This window comes from Hypanus sabinus, chromosome 10, assembly GCF_030144855.1.
Source record: "Hypanus sabinus isolate sHypSab1 chromosome 10, sHypSab1.hap1, whole genome shotgun sequence".
NCBI classification, from domain to species: Eukaryota; Metazoa; Chordata; class Chondrichthyes; order Myliobatiformes; family Dasyatidae; genus Hypanus; species Hypanus sabinus.
Genome location: NC_082715.1, coordinates 80,674,613 through 80,689,524, shown reverse-complemented (window position 1 = coordinate 80,689,524; position 14,912 = coordinate 80,674,613). Strand labels below are relative to the sequence as shown.

At 40.2% G+C, this 14,912-nt stretch overlaps 1 protein-coding gene across 1 annotated transcript in view; it reads right to left on the bottom strand.

The window, feature by feature from the left end:
- The window catches only part of gnpat (glyceronephosphate O-acyltransferase), a 36,566-nt gene that overhangs the window by 8,086 nt on the left and 13,568 nt on the right, over positions 1-14,912 (bottom strand). The window contains exons 7-12 of the mRNA XM_059982206.1: positions 12,106-12,257; positions 11,881-12,011; positions 10,675-10,898; positions 6,818-7,063; positions 2,668-2,747; positions 781-921 (exon numbers count right to left, since the gene is read on the bottom strand). Coding sequence (XP_059838189.1) covers positions 781-921; positions 2,668-2,747; positions 6,818-7,063; positions 10,675-10,898; positions 11,881-12,011; positions 12,106-12,257 — 974 coding nt within the window. The remainder of the gene's footprint in view (positions 1-780; positions 922-2,667; positions 2,748-6,817; positions 7,064-10,674; positions 10,899-11,880; positions 12,012-12,105; positions 12,258-14,912) is intronic.

The following is a 14,912-nucleotide window of genomic DNA, read 5'->3' as shown; positions in this document are numbered from 1 at the left end:
CCAGTGAGTATAGGCCCAAAGCTGCCGAACACACTATTTGAACACACTATATATGATTCCCATAATGGCTTTTTCACCTTTGCAGTTTCTGAACTCCACCCACAAAGATTCAACATTCTCTGACCCTATGTCACCTCTTTCTAAAGATGTAATTCCATCTCTTACCAACAGAGCTACACCACCACCTATGTCTTCCTGCCTGTCCTTCCAATACAAAGTACATCCTTTGATGTTAAGCTCCCAACTACAGCCTTCTTTCAACTATGACTCAGTGATGTCCACACTGTAATTGTACCAGGAGTTTGTCCATGCTACATGCATTTAAAAACACCTCTGGTCCTACATTCTTCACTCTTTTGAATTTTGCCTGTGAGGTACAATGTAACTCTTTGCTCTGTCTCTATTTATACCTAATCATTGGCTTGTCCTTCCTTACATTCATGTTATATGCATCATCTACTATGTGAATGTGTGAAGAGGAACTTGGCAAGCTTTACTATGTGAGTATATCATTATCTACAACATAATATGTGAATAGGAATTTGACAAGCTTTGCTGGGCCAAATGGCCTGTTCTTCTCGAAAGCTTTCTAATGTTCTGAGAGCAATTCAGAAGGTACTGGATAGATACATCCCAAAGATGAAGTATTCTATTGGAACACAGACGTCTGAAACTATTTTCAGCATAGTATTCAAATCAAAATTTTCTAGATTAAAGTAATCCATTTTAAACTCTGAAGGAACAATAGTGGTTGTTTGAACAAGAAAAATCGCCACATACCTGATAACCTTCTAGAAAAGGTGTAAACATCACTGATAAAAAGGAAATAGTGGTGCTCCCCTTCTCAGAGATGTAGAGATCAGCCTGAGATCCCTGAATAGCACCACTCTTCATCAGCAAGTACAAGCCTTCATCAAAATCCTGTGGATAGAAAGAGAGCAAGCGAGTTACACATTAGAAATACCTTATGCTGAATGAACTGTGGTCCATGGCCAAGCAAGCAAGGAAGACAGGATGTTAAGTGACACCAGTCTTGGCCAATTATGTGACCAACAAATTCTATATTCACTTACTCATTTAGGATTTGGGTGTAATACAAGTTTTAAAAAAAAGAACCCATCTTAAAAATCTTTTATTTTTAAAAAATATTCAATAGACAATAGGTGCAGAAGAAGACCATTCGGCCCTTCGAGCCTGGACCGCCATTTTGAGATCATGGCTGATCAATTACTATCAATACCCTGTTCCTGCCTTGTCCCCATATCCCTTGATTCCCCTATCCATAAGAGACTTATCTAGCTCCTTCTTGAAAGCATCCAGAGAATTGGCCTCCACTACCTTCCGAGGCAGTGCATTCTAGACCCCCACAACTCTCTGGGAGAAGAAGTTTTTCCTTAGCTCTGTCCTAAATGACCTACCCCTTATTCTCAAACCATGCCCTCTGGTACTGGACTCTCCCAGCATCTGGAACATATTTCCAGCCTCTATCTTGTCCAATCCCTTAATAATTTTATATGTTTCAATCAGATCCCCTCTCAATCTCCTTAATTCCAGCATGTACAAGCCCAGTCTCTCTAACCTTTCTGCGTAAGACAGTCCAGACATCCCAGGAATTAACCACGTGAATCTACGCTGCACTTCCTCTACAGCCAGGATGTCCTTCCTTAACCCTGGAGACCAAAACTGTACACAATACTCCAGGTGTGGTCTCACCAGGACTCTGTACAAATGCAAGAGGATTTCCTTGCTCTTGTACTCAATTCCCTTTGTAATAAAGGCCAACATTCCATTAGCCTTCTTCACTGCCTGCTGCACTTGCTCATTCACCTTCAGTGACTGATGAACAAGGACTCCGAGATCTCTTTGTATTTCTCCCTTACCCAACTCTACACCATTCAGATAATAATCCGCCTTTCTGTTCTTACTCCCAAAGTGGATAATCTCACACTTATTCACATTAAACACCATCTGCCAAGTATCTGCCCACTCACCCAGCCTATCCAAGTCACCCTGAATTCTCCTAACATCCTCATCACATGTCACACTGCCACCCAGCTTAGTATCATCAGCAAATTTGCTGATGTTATTTTTTATGCCTTCATCCAAATCGTTAATGTAAATGGTAAACAGCTGTGGTCCCAATACCAAGCCCTGTGGCACCCCACTAGTCACCACCTGCCATTCCAAGAAACACCCATTCACCGCTACCCTTTGCTTTCTATCTGCCAACCAGTTTTCTATCCATGTCAATGCCTTCCCCCCGATGCCCTAAGCTTTGATTTTACCCACCAATCTTCTATGTGAGACCTTATCAAATGCCTTCTGAAAATCGAGGTACACTACATCCACTGGATCTCCCCCGTCTAACTTCCTGGTTACATCCTGGGTGCATTATTGGAACCAGGATGTTGTCTGGTCCTTTGGAGAAATTTCTTCCTATTTATGATAGAAATGTTATGACAAAACACTCAACATACATTTCAATTTTCTAATCTTAAAAGTTTAAATGACTTTATCAAGTGCACCACCTTCTTAATAACACAACTGATTTTTTACCTGTAATAGATCATTATGAAAGTAAAAATATCCCTTTCTAACCTTTTCCCTAGAACACTGTGTACACTGCACTTGGCTAAGATTTACACATAATGTTTTATTTTACGTTACCTTGACATTATTCCCTGGTGAGAAAACAAACTCGTCAGACAGAACTTCACGCAGGTAGCTGAAGCAGCTGTAAATGTCCTCTGAAAGATGTGAGAAAAGGGAATTAGGTGCAATCTGCAGTTCTGATTAGAAAATCTGAAGCCTGATATGCTTCATTTTATTTATTTGGAGATACAGCATAGGACAGACCTTTCTGGCCCAACAAATCATACTAACCAGCAACCCACCTATTTAAATTCCAGCTTAATCACAGGAAAATTTACAATGACCAATAAGCCTACTAAGTGGTATGTGTTTGGAATGCGGGAGAAAACCCTGCAGTCATGAGGAGAATATATAAATTCCTTATAGTCTGCACCAGAACTGAAATCCAATACCCAAACAGTATTAGCATTACCCTAACCACCATGCTACATGGTGCCCCTTCTCTTACAGGTATACAGAAATAGATTATACTTTAAAACATATCTTTACTTGTGTTAGCAAACAAAGGTGCAGTCTCTTGTCATCTTATACTGTCAATTTACTCAGGTCATATCTTGGTACATTTCATACAACATACACCTTGGTAAAACCTACTATCGGATACCATTCCTTAGTCAGTAGGAAAGGGTACCAGGAGATGTGCTGTAGCCGGTTTGCCTGCACAGAAAGTGGGTTGCCACAGTGCTACATTTTTGGAGAATGCTGTAAAAGGGGGACAGAAATTCATCAAAACTTTGTTAGAATCAAGGTTTGCCTCTAGTTGGAATCTCAAATTCAGTGTTTCTTTGTTGGTGTGTTTAAAGTCCACAGACAAATAACAAGATGGGTAGTCATACTTTAAAGTGATAGGATTGGCAGATTTTGATATATCTAATTTAATTAGAAAAGGCCTGGTGCCATAAGATAACGCCAAAAGCCACCAAAAGGAAAATTAATGACAAGATGGGTGAAGAGAAGATGAAATAAACTGGTAAGTTTTAAAACCTTGCCACAAGGAGGAACTCCTGACAGGTTGGAGCTTCACAGTTCTGAAAGTCTGGGAAACAATTTATTAAGAATCAGAATCAAGTTTAATATCACCGGCATTAGTTGTGAAATTTCAGAATCAGAATCATGTGTCGTGAAATTTAACTTAGCAGCAGCAGTTCAATGCAATATATAATATAGAAGAAAGAAAAGGTAAAAATAAGTAAATCAATTACAGTACATGTATATTGATTGGATTAAAAATTATGCAAAAGCAGAAATAATATATATTAAGAATGAAGTAGTGTTCATGGGTTCAATATCCATTTAGGAATTGGATGGCAGAGGGGAAGAAACTGTTCCTGACTCACTAAGTGTGTACCTTCAGGCTTCTGTACCTTCTACTTGATGGTAACTTGAGTAAAGGGCATGCCCTGGGGTGCCGGAGGTCCTTAATAATGGACCCTGTCTTTCTGAGACACCGCTCCTTGAAGATGTACTGGGTACTCTGTAGGCTAGTACCCAAGGTGGAGCCAACTTATAACCCTCTGCAGCTTCTTTTGTTCCTGTGCAGTAGCACCCCCTCCCCACCTCCGCCACCCCACCATACCAGACAGTGATGTAGCCTGTCAGAATGTTCTTCACAGTACTTCTATAGAAGTTTTAGAGTGTATTTGTTGACATACAAAATCTCTTCAAACTCCAAAAGAAGTACAGTTGCTGTCTTGCCTTCTTTATAACTGCATCGATATATTGGGACCAGGTTAGGTCCTCAGAGATCTTGACACCCAGGAACTCGAAACTGCTCAGTCTCTCCACTTCTGATCCCTCTTTGAGGATTGGCATGTGTTCCTTCTCTTCATGAAAGTCCACATCAGCTCTTTCATCTTACTAACACTGAGTGAAAGATTGTTGCTGCGACACCACTCCACTAGTTGGTATATCTTGCTCCTGTACACCCACTCAGTTCTATCTGGGATTCTACCAACAACGGATGTATCATCAGCAAATTTATAGATGGTATTTGAGCTATGCCTAGCCACACAGTCATGTGCATAGAGTACAGCATGGGCTAAGCACACACCCAAGGATCATCAGTGTTGATCGTCAGTGAGGAGAAGACATCACACAGATTGTGGTCTTCCAGTCAGGAAGTCAAGGATCCAACTGTAGAGGGAGGTACAGAGGCCCAGGTTCTGCAACTTCTCAATCAGGATTGTGGGAGTGATGGTGTTAAATGCTGAACTGATTTCGATGAACAGCATCCTGACATAGATGTTTGTGTTGTCCCGGTGGTCTAAGGCCATGTGAAGAGTCATTGAGATTGCATCTGCCATTGACCTACTGTGGTGATAGGCAAATTGAAATGAATCCAGGTCCTTGCTGGGGATGGAGTTTCGTTTAGTTATGACCAACCTCTCAAAGCATTTCATCACTGTCAATGTGAGTGCTATTGGGTGATAGTCATTAAGGCAGCTCATATTATTCTTCTTGGGCACTGGCATAATTATTGCCTTTTTGAAGCAAGTGGGAACTTCTGCCCGTAGCAGTGAGAAGTTGAAAATGTCGTTGAATACTCCCACCAGTTGGTTGGCACAAGTTTTCAAAGCCTTACCAGGTACTCCATCGGGGCTTTCCGCCTTGCGAAGGTCACCTTCTGTAAAGGCAGCCTAACAATGGCGTCCCAGACTGAGATCACAGAAGTTTAACTTGCAGAGTTCCTCCAGCATTTCATGTGTGTGTTAGTCATGAGATATGTTGTTTTGTGACAACAGTACAATGCAATATATAATAATAATAATAAAGTCATAAATTACGATAAGCATATATAAAAAATAAATTTTTAAGTAGTGCAAAAAGGAGACAAAAATACTGAGATAGTGTTCGTGGGTTCATTGTCCATTCAAAAATCTGAAGGTGGATCTGGAAACACTGAGTACATGTCTTCAGGCTCCTGTACCTCCTTCTTAATGGTAGCAATAAGAAGAGAGCAGGTTTTGGGAGATGGGGATCCTTAATGATGGATGCCGCCTTTTCAAGGCATTGCCTTTTGAAGGTGTCCTGGATGTTCGGGAAGCTAGTGTCCACGAAGGAGCTGGCTGGGTTTACAACTTCCTGCAGCTTTTTCCAGATCCTTTGCAGTTGCCCTTTCCACTCTGACCCCTTGATGAGGACTGAAGTGTGTTCCCTCGACGTCCCCTTCCTGAAGTCCACAATCAATTCCTTGGTTTTACTAACAGTGAGTGTAAAGTTGTTGTTGTGACACCACTCAACTAGCAGAGTTACCTTGCTCCAAAATGCTTCCTCATGATCACCTGAAATTCTGCAAACAATAGTTGTATCATTGTCAGATCTATAGATGGTGTTTGAGCTGTACTAGCCACAACATCGAGGGTATAGAAAGAGTACAGCAGTGGACTAAGCTCGCATCCTTGAGGTGCACCAGTGTTGATTGTCGGTGAGGAGGAGATATTATCTCCAGTCCACAGAACTGAGGCTACTAATGTGTTTAATGCTGAGCAAAGGTGATCAAATTTGTAAACAATTACTTAATTTTAAATATGGAATACATATTTATCACTTTAAATTGAATAACAGATTGAACAATAAAATTAATTTCTGTTGATGTTAAGTCCAGTCAGGTCAAGCACAAGGAAGATCATATTCTCTTCTGACACCTGAACAATACTAATTAACCTGCACTCTTACATTTGTTGTGGAGTTCAGCATCATTATTTCTATGACTAATGCCTAGAATAGAAAGTCTATAGAATTTTTTAAACAATGATTCCCAATGCCAGCAGAGTGACAACCTTCTTTGAATCTGTGGCCACTTTATTAGGTACACCTGCTTGTTACTATGAATATCTAATCAGCCGATTATGTAGCAGTAACTCAATGCATAAAAGCATGAAAACATGGTGAAAAGGTTCAGTTGTAGTTCTGGGAAGAAATGTGATCAAAATGAGTTTGACCGTGGAATGATTGTTGATGCCAGGTGGGATAGTTTGAGCATCTCAGAAGCTGCTGATTTCCTGGAATTTTCATCCACAAATGTCTCCAGAGTTTACAGAGAATAGGTACCCGATAAAGTGGGCACAGTTTGTAGATATAAATCCACATTCCATAGATGAAAGGAAACTTACTGTCTCATTTTAGATGAAAGATAGACATATTTCTTAAAGAATTGCATATTTACCTCTCCTGCAGCTTTGTGTGCTTTGAAATGCAATTGCTATCAGGGCAGGGCGTACAAAGACATGCAGTATCTGATTTCTGTAGGAAGCACACATCAGCACTGAGACTGTGTGCTTGAAAATCTTTTCCACTGTGAACTTAGCTGGAGTGTCTTCCTGGCAGAGCATGACCTGGTTTTTGATTGTCTTCACTATACTGTGGTGTAAGGCCAGATTAGAACGAATCACTTTGTCAGGTGTTACGTTTTCTGCAACAGATCACAGATTATCAATGCATTTATTTCACTGTACACAAGGAATAGAAGCAAAAAAACTGATGTTGAACATATCAATAAATGTGATTAAAATTTTAAAAATTAGAATATTTAAGAATGACTATGATTTTAATTTTGGTTCAAAATGTTAGTCTAATCCAAGGGTCGGCAACCCGCGGCTCTTTGATCTCTGTGCTGTGGCTCCCCATGGTTTGTTAGTTTTTGAAATGCAATTCGAAATTTGAAGATTATAGTGATCTTGTACAATCTAAAAACGTTGTGGAGACCCCATTACCTGGCACATCCGAACTGGCTCACAATTAGCCACTGTTCCGGCTAAGGGAGATAGCCTACAGGGGTTTGTGAGTACGTGTCTTTTGGAGCATCCGCGCCCACGGGGACGGGTTGAGGGAGGCTTTAAATCAAGGCTGTTTAATTCGAATAAAGTTAACTTTGACTGCAGTGTCTTTATTTTAGCGCTCTGTGTAGTGCTACACTGCTACAACGTGTTTTTTATCGCTATTAATATACATCACCACTGCCAATGCCTGACACCCGCCAGTGCGCGCTTTCTTTTAATTCTTCGATCCAAGGTAGGCTACCTATGGAGTAACCTTCAACCCAACGTCTTTTTTTCGGAGTTCAAAATGTTTTTGTTGCATGCAGAAATGTAATTTCATTTTCTCTGCAGGACTTCATCAATTTCATAAATGCAACACATTATAGTTTGTTTATACATAGCATAAAGGCAAAAAAAACCGTTGTGTGCAGTGTTATTTCATTTTAAATGTCAAACGGGTTTTGTGGCTCCCAGTGTTTTCTTTTCTGTGGGAAATGGGTCCATATTGGCTCTTTCAGTGGTAAACATTGCCGACCCCTGCTCTAATCTGTCAGCAGTATCTTTGGATTGTGAGATTAGAGATTTGAAAGAAGCTAGCTTCATATGTCACATCTACATCAAAACAAGCAATGGAATGCGTCCTTTGCATCATGACCTACACAGTCCAAGAATGTGCTGGGGACAGCCTGCAAGTGGCACTGAGCTTCTAGCACCAATACAGCAGGTCCACAACTTACAAATCCTAACCCATACGTCTTTGGATTGGGAGAGGAAACCAGAGTAACTGGAGGAAACGCACATGGTTACGGGAAGAATGTACAAACTCCTTATAGACAGTGGTAGTAACTGAGCCTTCATCCTACAGCTAGCACTGTAAAGTGTTACGCTAACTGCTACACTACTGTGCTGCTCTTTGTTTAACAAGGGAGAAAAGAATGCCTTTCAAAAGTCTCAATTTTTGATCACTGCAAAATACACCATTCCTCCATCTGAAGACTGTATGATAAAATACTGAAATGTAATCATCAGCAGACAGATGGTTAACAACACAGTATTTGATCTCAACAAGTTAGCTGCAGAAGTTACAACATTTGTACCTTACTGCACTCTCACGATACTTAATACGCTTCATGTACCACTATGTGTAAACTATCAACATGCATACTGTTCAGAGAAGCCATAAAAATCTAATCTGGCCTATTACTACCCCCATCTGTTCTCTAGATGCTTAACAAGCTACTTTATCTGTGCTTACGTGGTGAAAAGCATCTCACTGTGCCACATGGTGAAAAGCCATCTAGTGATACTTTATGATCATCTGTTCACTCACACTCCTTTTGGTTTCCATCAAAATCACAGTCATTTTTTTAAAAATCGAAGTACGTACAAGTCACCATACACTACCTTGAGATTCATCATCTTACTGGCATTTACAGGAAAATAAATACAATAGAATTTATGAAAAACTATACATAAAGACTGACAAACAACCAATGTGCAAAGACAACAAACTGGAAGATACATTAGGAGTATTGAAGAAACTCTCAGATAGACACATGGATGATAAAAAAATAAACCGAGGGAAGGGTTAGAATGATCTTAGAGTAGGTTAAATGGTCAGCACAACATCATGAGCCAAAGGGCCTGTTCTGTGCTGTTATGTTCTATGTTCTAAAATAGTGCAAGTAAGAAATAATACTGAGCACATGAGTTGTAAAGCAAGTCTGGAGGTTGTGGAATCAGTTCAGATTGAGGTAACAACTTTGTGAACTGCGTGGTGTGGGACCTAAAGTTCCTGTACTTCTTGCTCAATGGTAGTAGTGAGAAAAAGCATGCCCTGGATGGTGGGTCCTTCATAATGATGCTGCTTTCTTGTGGAAACACTTCTTGTAAACATGCACCATGGTGGGGAGGTCTTTCTAGCCACCACTCTGTAGACTTTTCCATTCCTCAGCATTGGTGTTTCCATACCACGTTCAAGGCCATTCTCTAGTCACTATTACAAATTTGTCCACACCATGGACTAAGGGGTTAAATTCCAGAGATGCATTGTGATGATTGCCCTTGATTTAGCATTTATCTGAGTATGGCATCAAAGAGCTCTAGTGTATTTGAAATTCCTGACCAGCAAGCAAACAGAAAACTTTTTACTGTCTACAGGGATACCCAAAACAATCTTCTTTGAGGATCGTCACCTTGTCATGTTGGAGAAGCTCGAGTTCCTGTGATCCTGAGAACGATGATGTCTGGAGCTTAGCTCCTGGTAGGGTCATCCATGGTAGAAAGATCAATACAGAATTTCCAGACAAAAAATGATCCAACCAAGACTCAACAGTGGAGCTGGCAAAAGATGATGACACTTCACAATATTCCGGATTAAGTCCTGTGACGATCCCAGATTATTCTCTACAGCCACCTTTTTTTTTCAATGCCCATTATACCACGACGTTTAGGGCAGCAATGAAGGTTCTCCATCTCTGCATTCAAGGACTTTTCATTGCTGTTTCCATAACAATTTTTTTTGACCAGTCAAGGTGATTAGCCCTGAGCTGAACCTCCCAAACCTGGAGGACTGGTGGACCACTCCTAGTCTGGCTTCTACCCTTTGACCTATTTGGCATGGGAGACCTTACCAAGAGCCAAAGACAAGGCTCTGACTCCAGCCAACACGGGTCTCTGGCTCATTGAGGCACACAAGCCTCCAAACCCTACCAGATTGTGATCGTCTCAGAGGTGTATAACTACCTGAAGACCTACTAATAGACAACCTCTTAGGAGAACATCATACTCAACTTGAGTAATCACATTATACTATTATTACCCAATGTAAAGGAAAAGGACTACAGGTATTGAAAGTGAATCATCTCTACAGCTGGAGATCAAGATAAAAGTGTTCTTGTTACGTGCATTTCTCAATAATAATATGCCAGTAACATAGGGAGACATTGCAAAGCACAAGAGAGGTTATCAGCACTCTTTGCAGGAGTTTTAGCAAAGTAACCAGCCACTGTCTCTGTTCTTGGTCGGCAGTAGCTGCCTGACTGGAAAGGAAATGTGCAAATAGGGCCAGACAATATCACATCTGCTAGACCTTACAATTTAGGTAAAGTTCTGGAGGGCAAGAAATATCCATGAGTTATTGTAAAACAGTATTTTTCATGAGGAGCTTTAACTTATTATGTGGCACCTGGTAAAACAGGTAAGGGTTGGGGACATCGGATGTTTTCACAATAAATATTTTTTATAAAAGTAAACCTTTACTTACCTGGCCAGTCAATGAAAGCACCAAATGTTTCTGCAATTGCTTTGAGCCATAGTGTCTGCCTAGTTAGATCTGACAGAGTTAGGCCTGGCAGGTTCTGGATGACCACTGTAGCCATTAGTACCCAGGGACTCATTACCATATTTTTCTGTTGAAGGACTACTATTCTATGGCCTAGAGTATCAAGAAAACTGTACACATCTCCAGAAGGCTTCCGTGGAATATGCCTATTTGAAAGTTCAAAAGAATTATGTTAAAAAGGTCTTTCTTTGGGCATCTTCTTATTCAGCTGGAGTTGGCAGAAACATAAACACACAAAAGCAGAGTCACAGTAGTCAATTTTATCTCAAAAGTTGATTGTACACATGTATTGAGCTCAGTGTTTTGCATATTGAGGGTTTTGAACTTTTAAAGAATATTCATACCATATTAATTTTGATCTTATTACCACACTGAACCAGTAGGCATCACTTCTGCCTTTGGTGTACTCCAATCAAACCAGGGCTGGGACAGGGACAGGTACTGACCATGTTATAAAGTTACAGAAATTATTTGTTTTACTGTATTACACTAGGGGATGTTCATAGTTGTGTTTTACTAATTCCACCTCTTTTCTCCTCTTCTCCTTACCTGCCCATCTCCTTCCTCTGGTAACCCTTCTCCTTCTCTTTCTCTCATGACCCACTGGGCTCTCCCATCAGATTCCTTCTTTTTCAGCCCTTTACCTCTTCTTCTACCTATCACCTTCCAGCTTCTCACTTCATCCCCTTTTTCCCAACCACCCACATTCTCCTTACCTGGTCTTAGCTGTCACCTGCCAGTTTGAAATCCTTCCTCCTGCCCCCCATCCTTCTTATTCTAGCTTCTTCCCCCTTGCTTTCCAGTTCTGAAAAAAGGTCCCAGCCCATAACATCGACTGTTCATTCCCCTCTGCCTGACATGTTGAGTTCCTCCAGCATTTTGCATGTGTTGCTCTGGAATTCCAGGATCTACAGAATTTCTTGTGCTTATAATTCTACCTTTTTTTTCTTAATGAAAATTGATCACTTCTTTTTATAGCATTTCATTTCTGACATGGTTCCACTATTCCAGGCTCATGTCTAGCCTGACAAAGCGCCTAACAACTAACACGTGTAAAATATTTATTGTACAACACAGAATTATGATGTATATTTTATTAACATGCTATTTTAGATATTGATAACTGACCTGGGTAACAAATTATAATGAGATCTCCTAACAATTCCTGTTGCTAAGGATCGCACTGACACAGGTTGGCCAAAGTAAACATGTATGCTTCCAAAGTTTTCACTTAGAATCTTCCTAGCCTTCAGCAAACCCTACAAAAGAAAAACTGGTTTGGTCACCAACTCCCATTTATTTTTCCAGAAAACAGCTAAATTAGAGACATTACAACAAGAAATATGAACACACCGAAGTTGATTCCTTTGGCTTTGGAACGCCCAAAAGTTCATGTGCATAGAGGGACTCCTCCAGGATTCGCTCATAGCTTATACTTATGGGAATTAAGTACATATCAAAAACCTCCCCCATCAGAAAAGGTTCGATTGCTATGTTTAACAGCCCTGTAAGAGAGAACATTTTAAGAATGTAAAGTGAAAAAAAACAAATTGTCTACAAATATTATTGCTTAAAGCATGAAATATTCACTTTTACATTGCAAGTGCAAGTTCTAAAATATAAATATACAGTAAAATATAATGAACTTACCTGACAGCCACTTGACACTGTATCTATCAGACACGTTTGCCTGGGTCTGAACTGCACGGAATCCAAGCATGAGCAGCACGATGCTGGTAAGACTATTATTATTTTTTTTTAAGAGGTTGAAAAGCATTTAATGATTGTCTGTTGCCCACAGATCAAATATTGCTTATTAAAAATCAAAATTAACCTTCAGATTGATATCCTTCTTGCAAAGATAGAATTATATTGCAATGATTTGAAATATAGTTGGGCCACTTTCATGCTGAAAATTACAAACATAAACACAAACGATTCTGCAGTTGCTGGAAATATTTAGGAGCACAAAGTGTTGGAGGAACTCAGCAAGTCAGACAGCATCTATGGAGAGGAATAAAGAAGGAGTGTGAAGTTCAAATAGGAGACTGGACTGCTGAAATTGAGATGGTTGAAGACTCTTTGGCAGTTGGTGATGGAAAAGATCCAGAATAGGGTGTCCACAAAGAACAGGAGGGCTGAAGGAGTCATTGATGAGATGGGGGTTTGGGGAATCCTTGCTAAAGAAATAGCCTCGGAGATAGGACGACAGAAGAAGAGCTCAGTGTCATGTCAGGTGCAGAACTCACTGAGGTGGACGTGCAGAAGGACAATGTTAAGGTCCTTGCTGAGGACAGAAAGATCCACTTCAGAGAGTGGAAGGTCAAGTGGAGATCATGATGACACAGCAGGCATTAGAGCCAAGCAGTCTGATGAAGGGTCTCAGGCTGAAACATTGAACCTTTATTCCTCCCCATAGATGCTGTCTCACCTGATGAGTTCCTCCAACATTATGTGTGTGTTCCTCCTATTTTGTTAATATTTTTGTTACCAATTTATAATTATCTTCCAAGTGTTAGGAACATTTAAAACGTTTAAGTGAACCTTTGCACTACTGCCATCCGTGGCTTTGTGGTTGCATTCTCAAACTCTACCCATTCTAAAGACAAGTAAAATCTTTACCCTGCATAATGACGGAGTACTGATCACTGAAGCTCTTATGAGATTTTAAACCATTAGCTCTTTTATTTGAATGTATTGTAATAAATCATATGGCACTCTGCTGAAGAGGAGTAAGGGAGTACCCTGATATACAAGCTAATATTTACCTATTAAGCATCATTAAAAATTGTTAAGGACATTATCCTTGCATTTCTAGCTTATTTCTGTATACAAATCAGCAATTCCTCTAGAGGACACAACCTTGTCATGCTTTGGAGGCTTCTGTATCTCAGTGACCCGTTGGTTGCAGCTGAGGCTTTATGTTTTGGCTCTCGGTAGGTCACTCTTGCCAAACAGGTCAAAGGGTAGAGGTCAGGCTAAGAGAGGTCCACTGGTCCTCCAGGTTTGGGGGTTCAGCTCAGAGCTAACATCACTGACTGGGGAAACAAGACTGTTACAGACACAGCAATGAAGTATCCTTCTGCATCTGAATGCAACGGTATTCCTGAGTCTTCACCCAGGACTTGTATGACTGATGGCAGCGCAAATTGAGAGGAAGCTACTGACATGATGAAGGAACACCACCAGAGGTGGAGGAACTAGCCTAAACATCAGTGGTGTAATGGGCAGTACAACTAATAATAATAAAATTAGCAGTTGTTACATTACGTCAGTTCTTTGAGGCATACATACATGGTGAACTATGCTCATTAATCTAAGTTCTCTTTTTCTTAAATAAAAGGCAGAAACTATTTTAACAAACTGAGGGTGAGAAATGGGGAAGTCAGTTAGCACATTCCTTTCCCTATTAAAACAAACTCCAATATCAAATCACCATTCTGTACACCAGATAAATCAGACTGAATTCAAGCCAATTGAGATTAAGAGTTGGTGCTGTCAGAAAGCAGGCAACATTTTTATTAGAGTGCATTCACATTATACAGAAAATCAAAACAAATGTCCACCTTTGTCAGTTTCATAATTAAAGCCTGGGAATCCAAAATATTTGTTTTTACTCAGCTGCATACCACAGAGTCACACAAGCAATTACAAACAAATTAACCTTCTGATCACATATAAAGGAAGTGTAAAAAATTATTTGCTATGGATAGAGAGATGCTGAAATGTTCTGTAAAAAAATCAACTAGGAGTGAATGAAAATTAAAAGATTCCAGAAGCTGGAGATCTAAAATAAAATACAAGAAACATTCAGCAGGACAGACAGCATCTGTGGAAAGAGAAACAGAGTTAATATTTCAGATTAGAGAACATCAGAACTGGCAGAGAAGAAGTTTTAGAGAGAATAGAGGAGGGACAGATTGGACAAAGGAAAGACTTCTGAATACCAGAGATTCTGCAGATCAACGCACATAAACTGCTGGAGGAATTCAGCAGGTCAGGCAGCATCTATAGAAAAGAGTAAACAGTTGATGATTCGGATCAAGACCCTTCATCAGGACTGAAGGGTCTCAGTACGAAACATCAGCTGTTTACTCTTTTCCATAGATGCTGTTTGGCCTGCTGAGTTCCTCCAGCACTCTGTGCCTGTTGCATTGGAC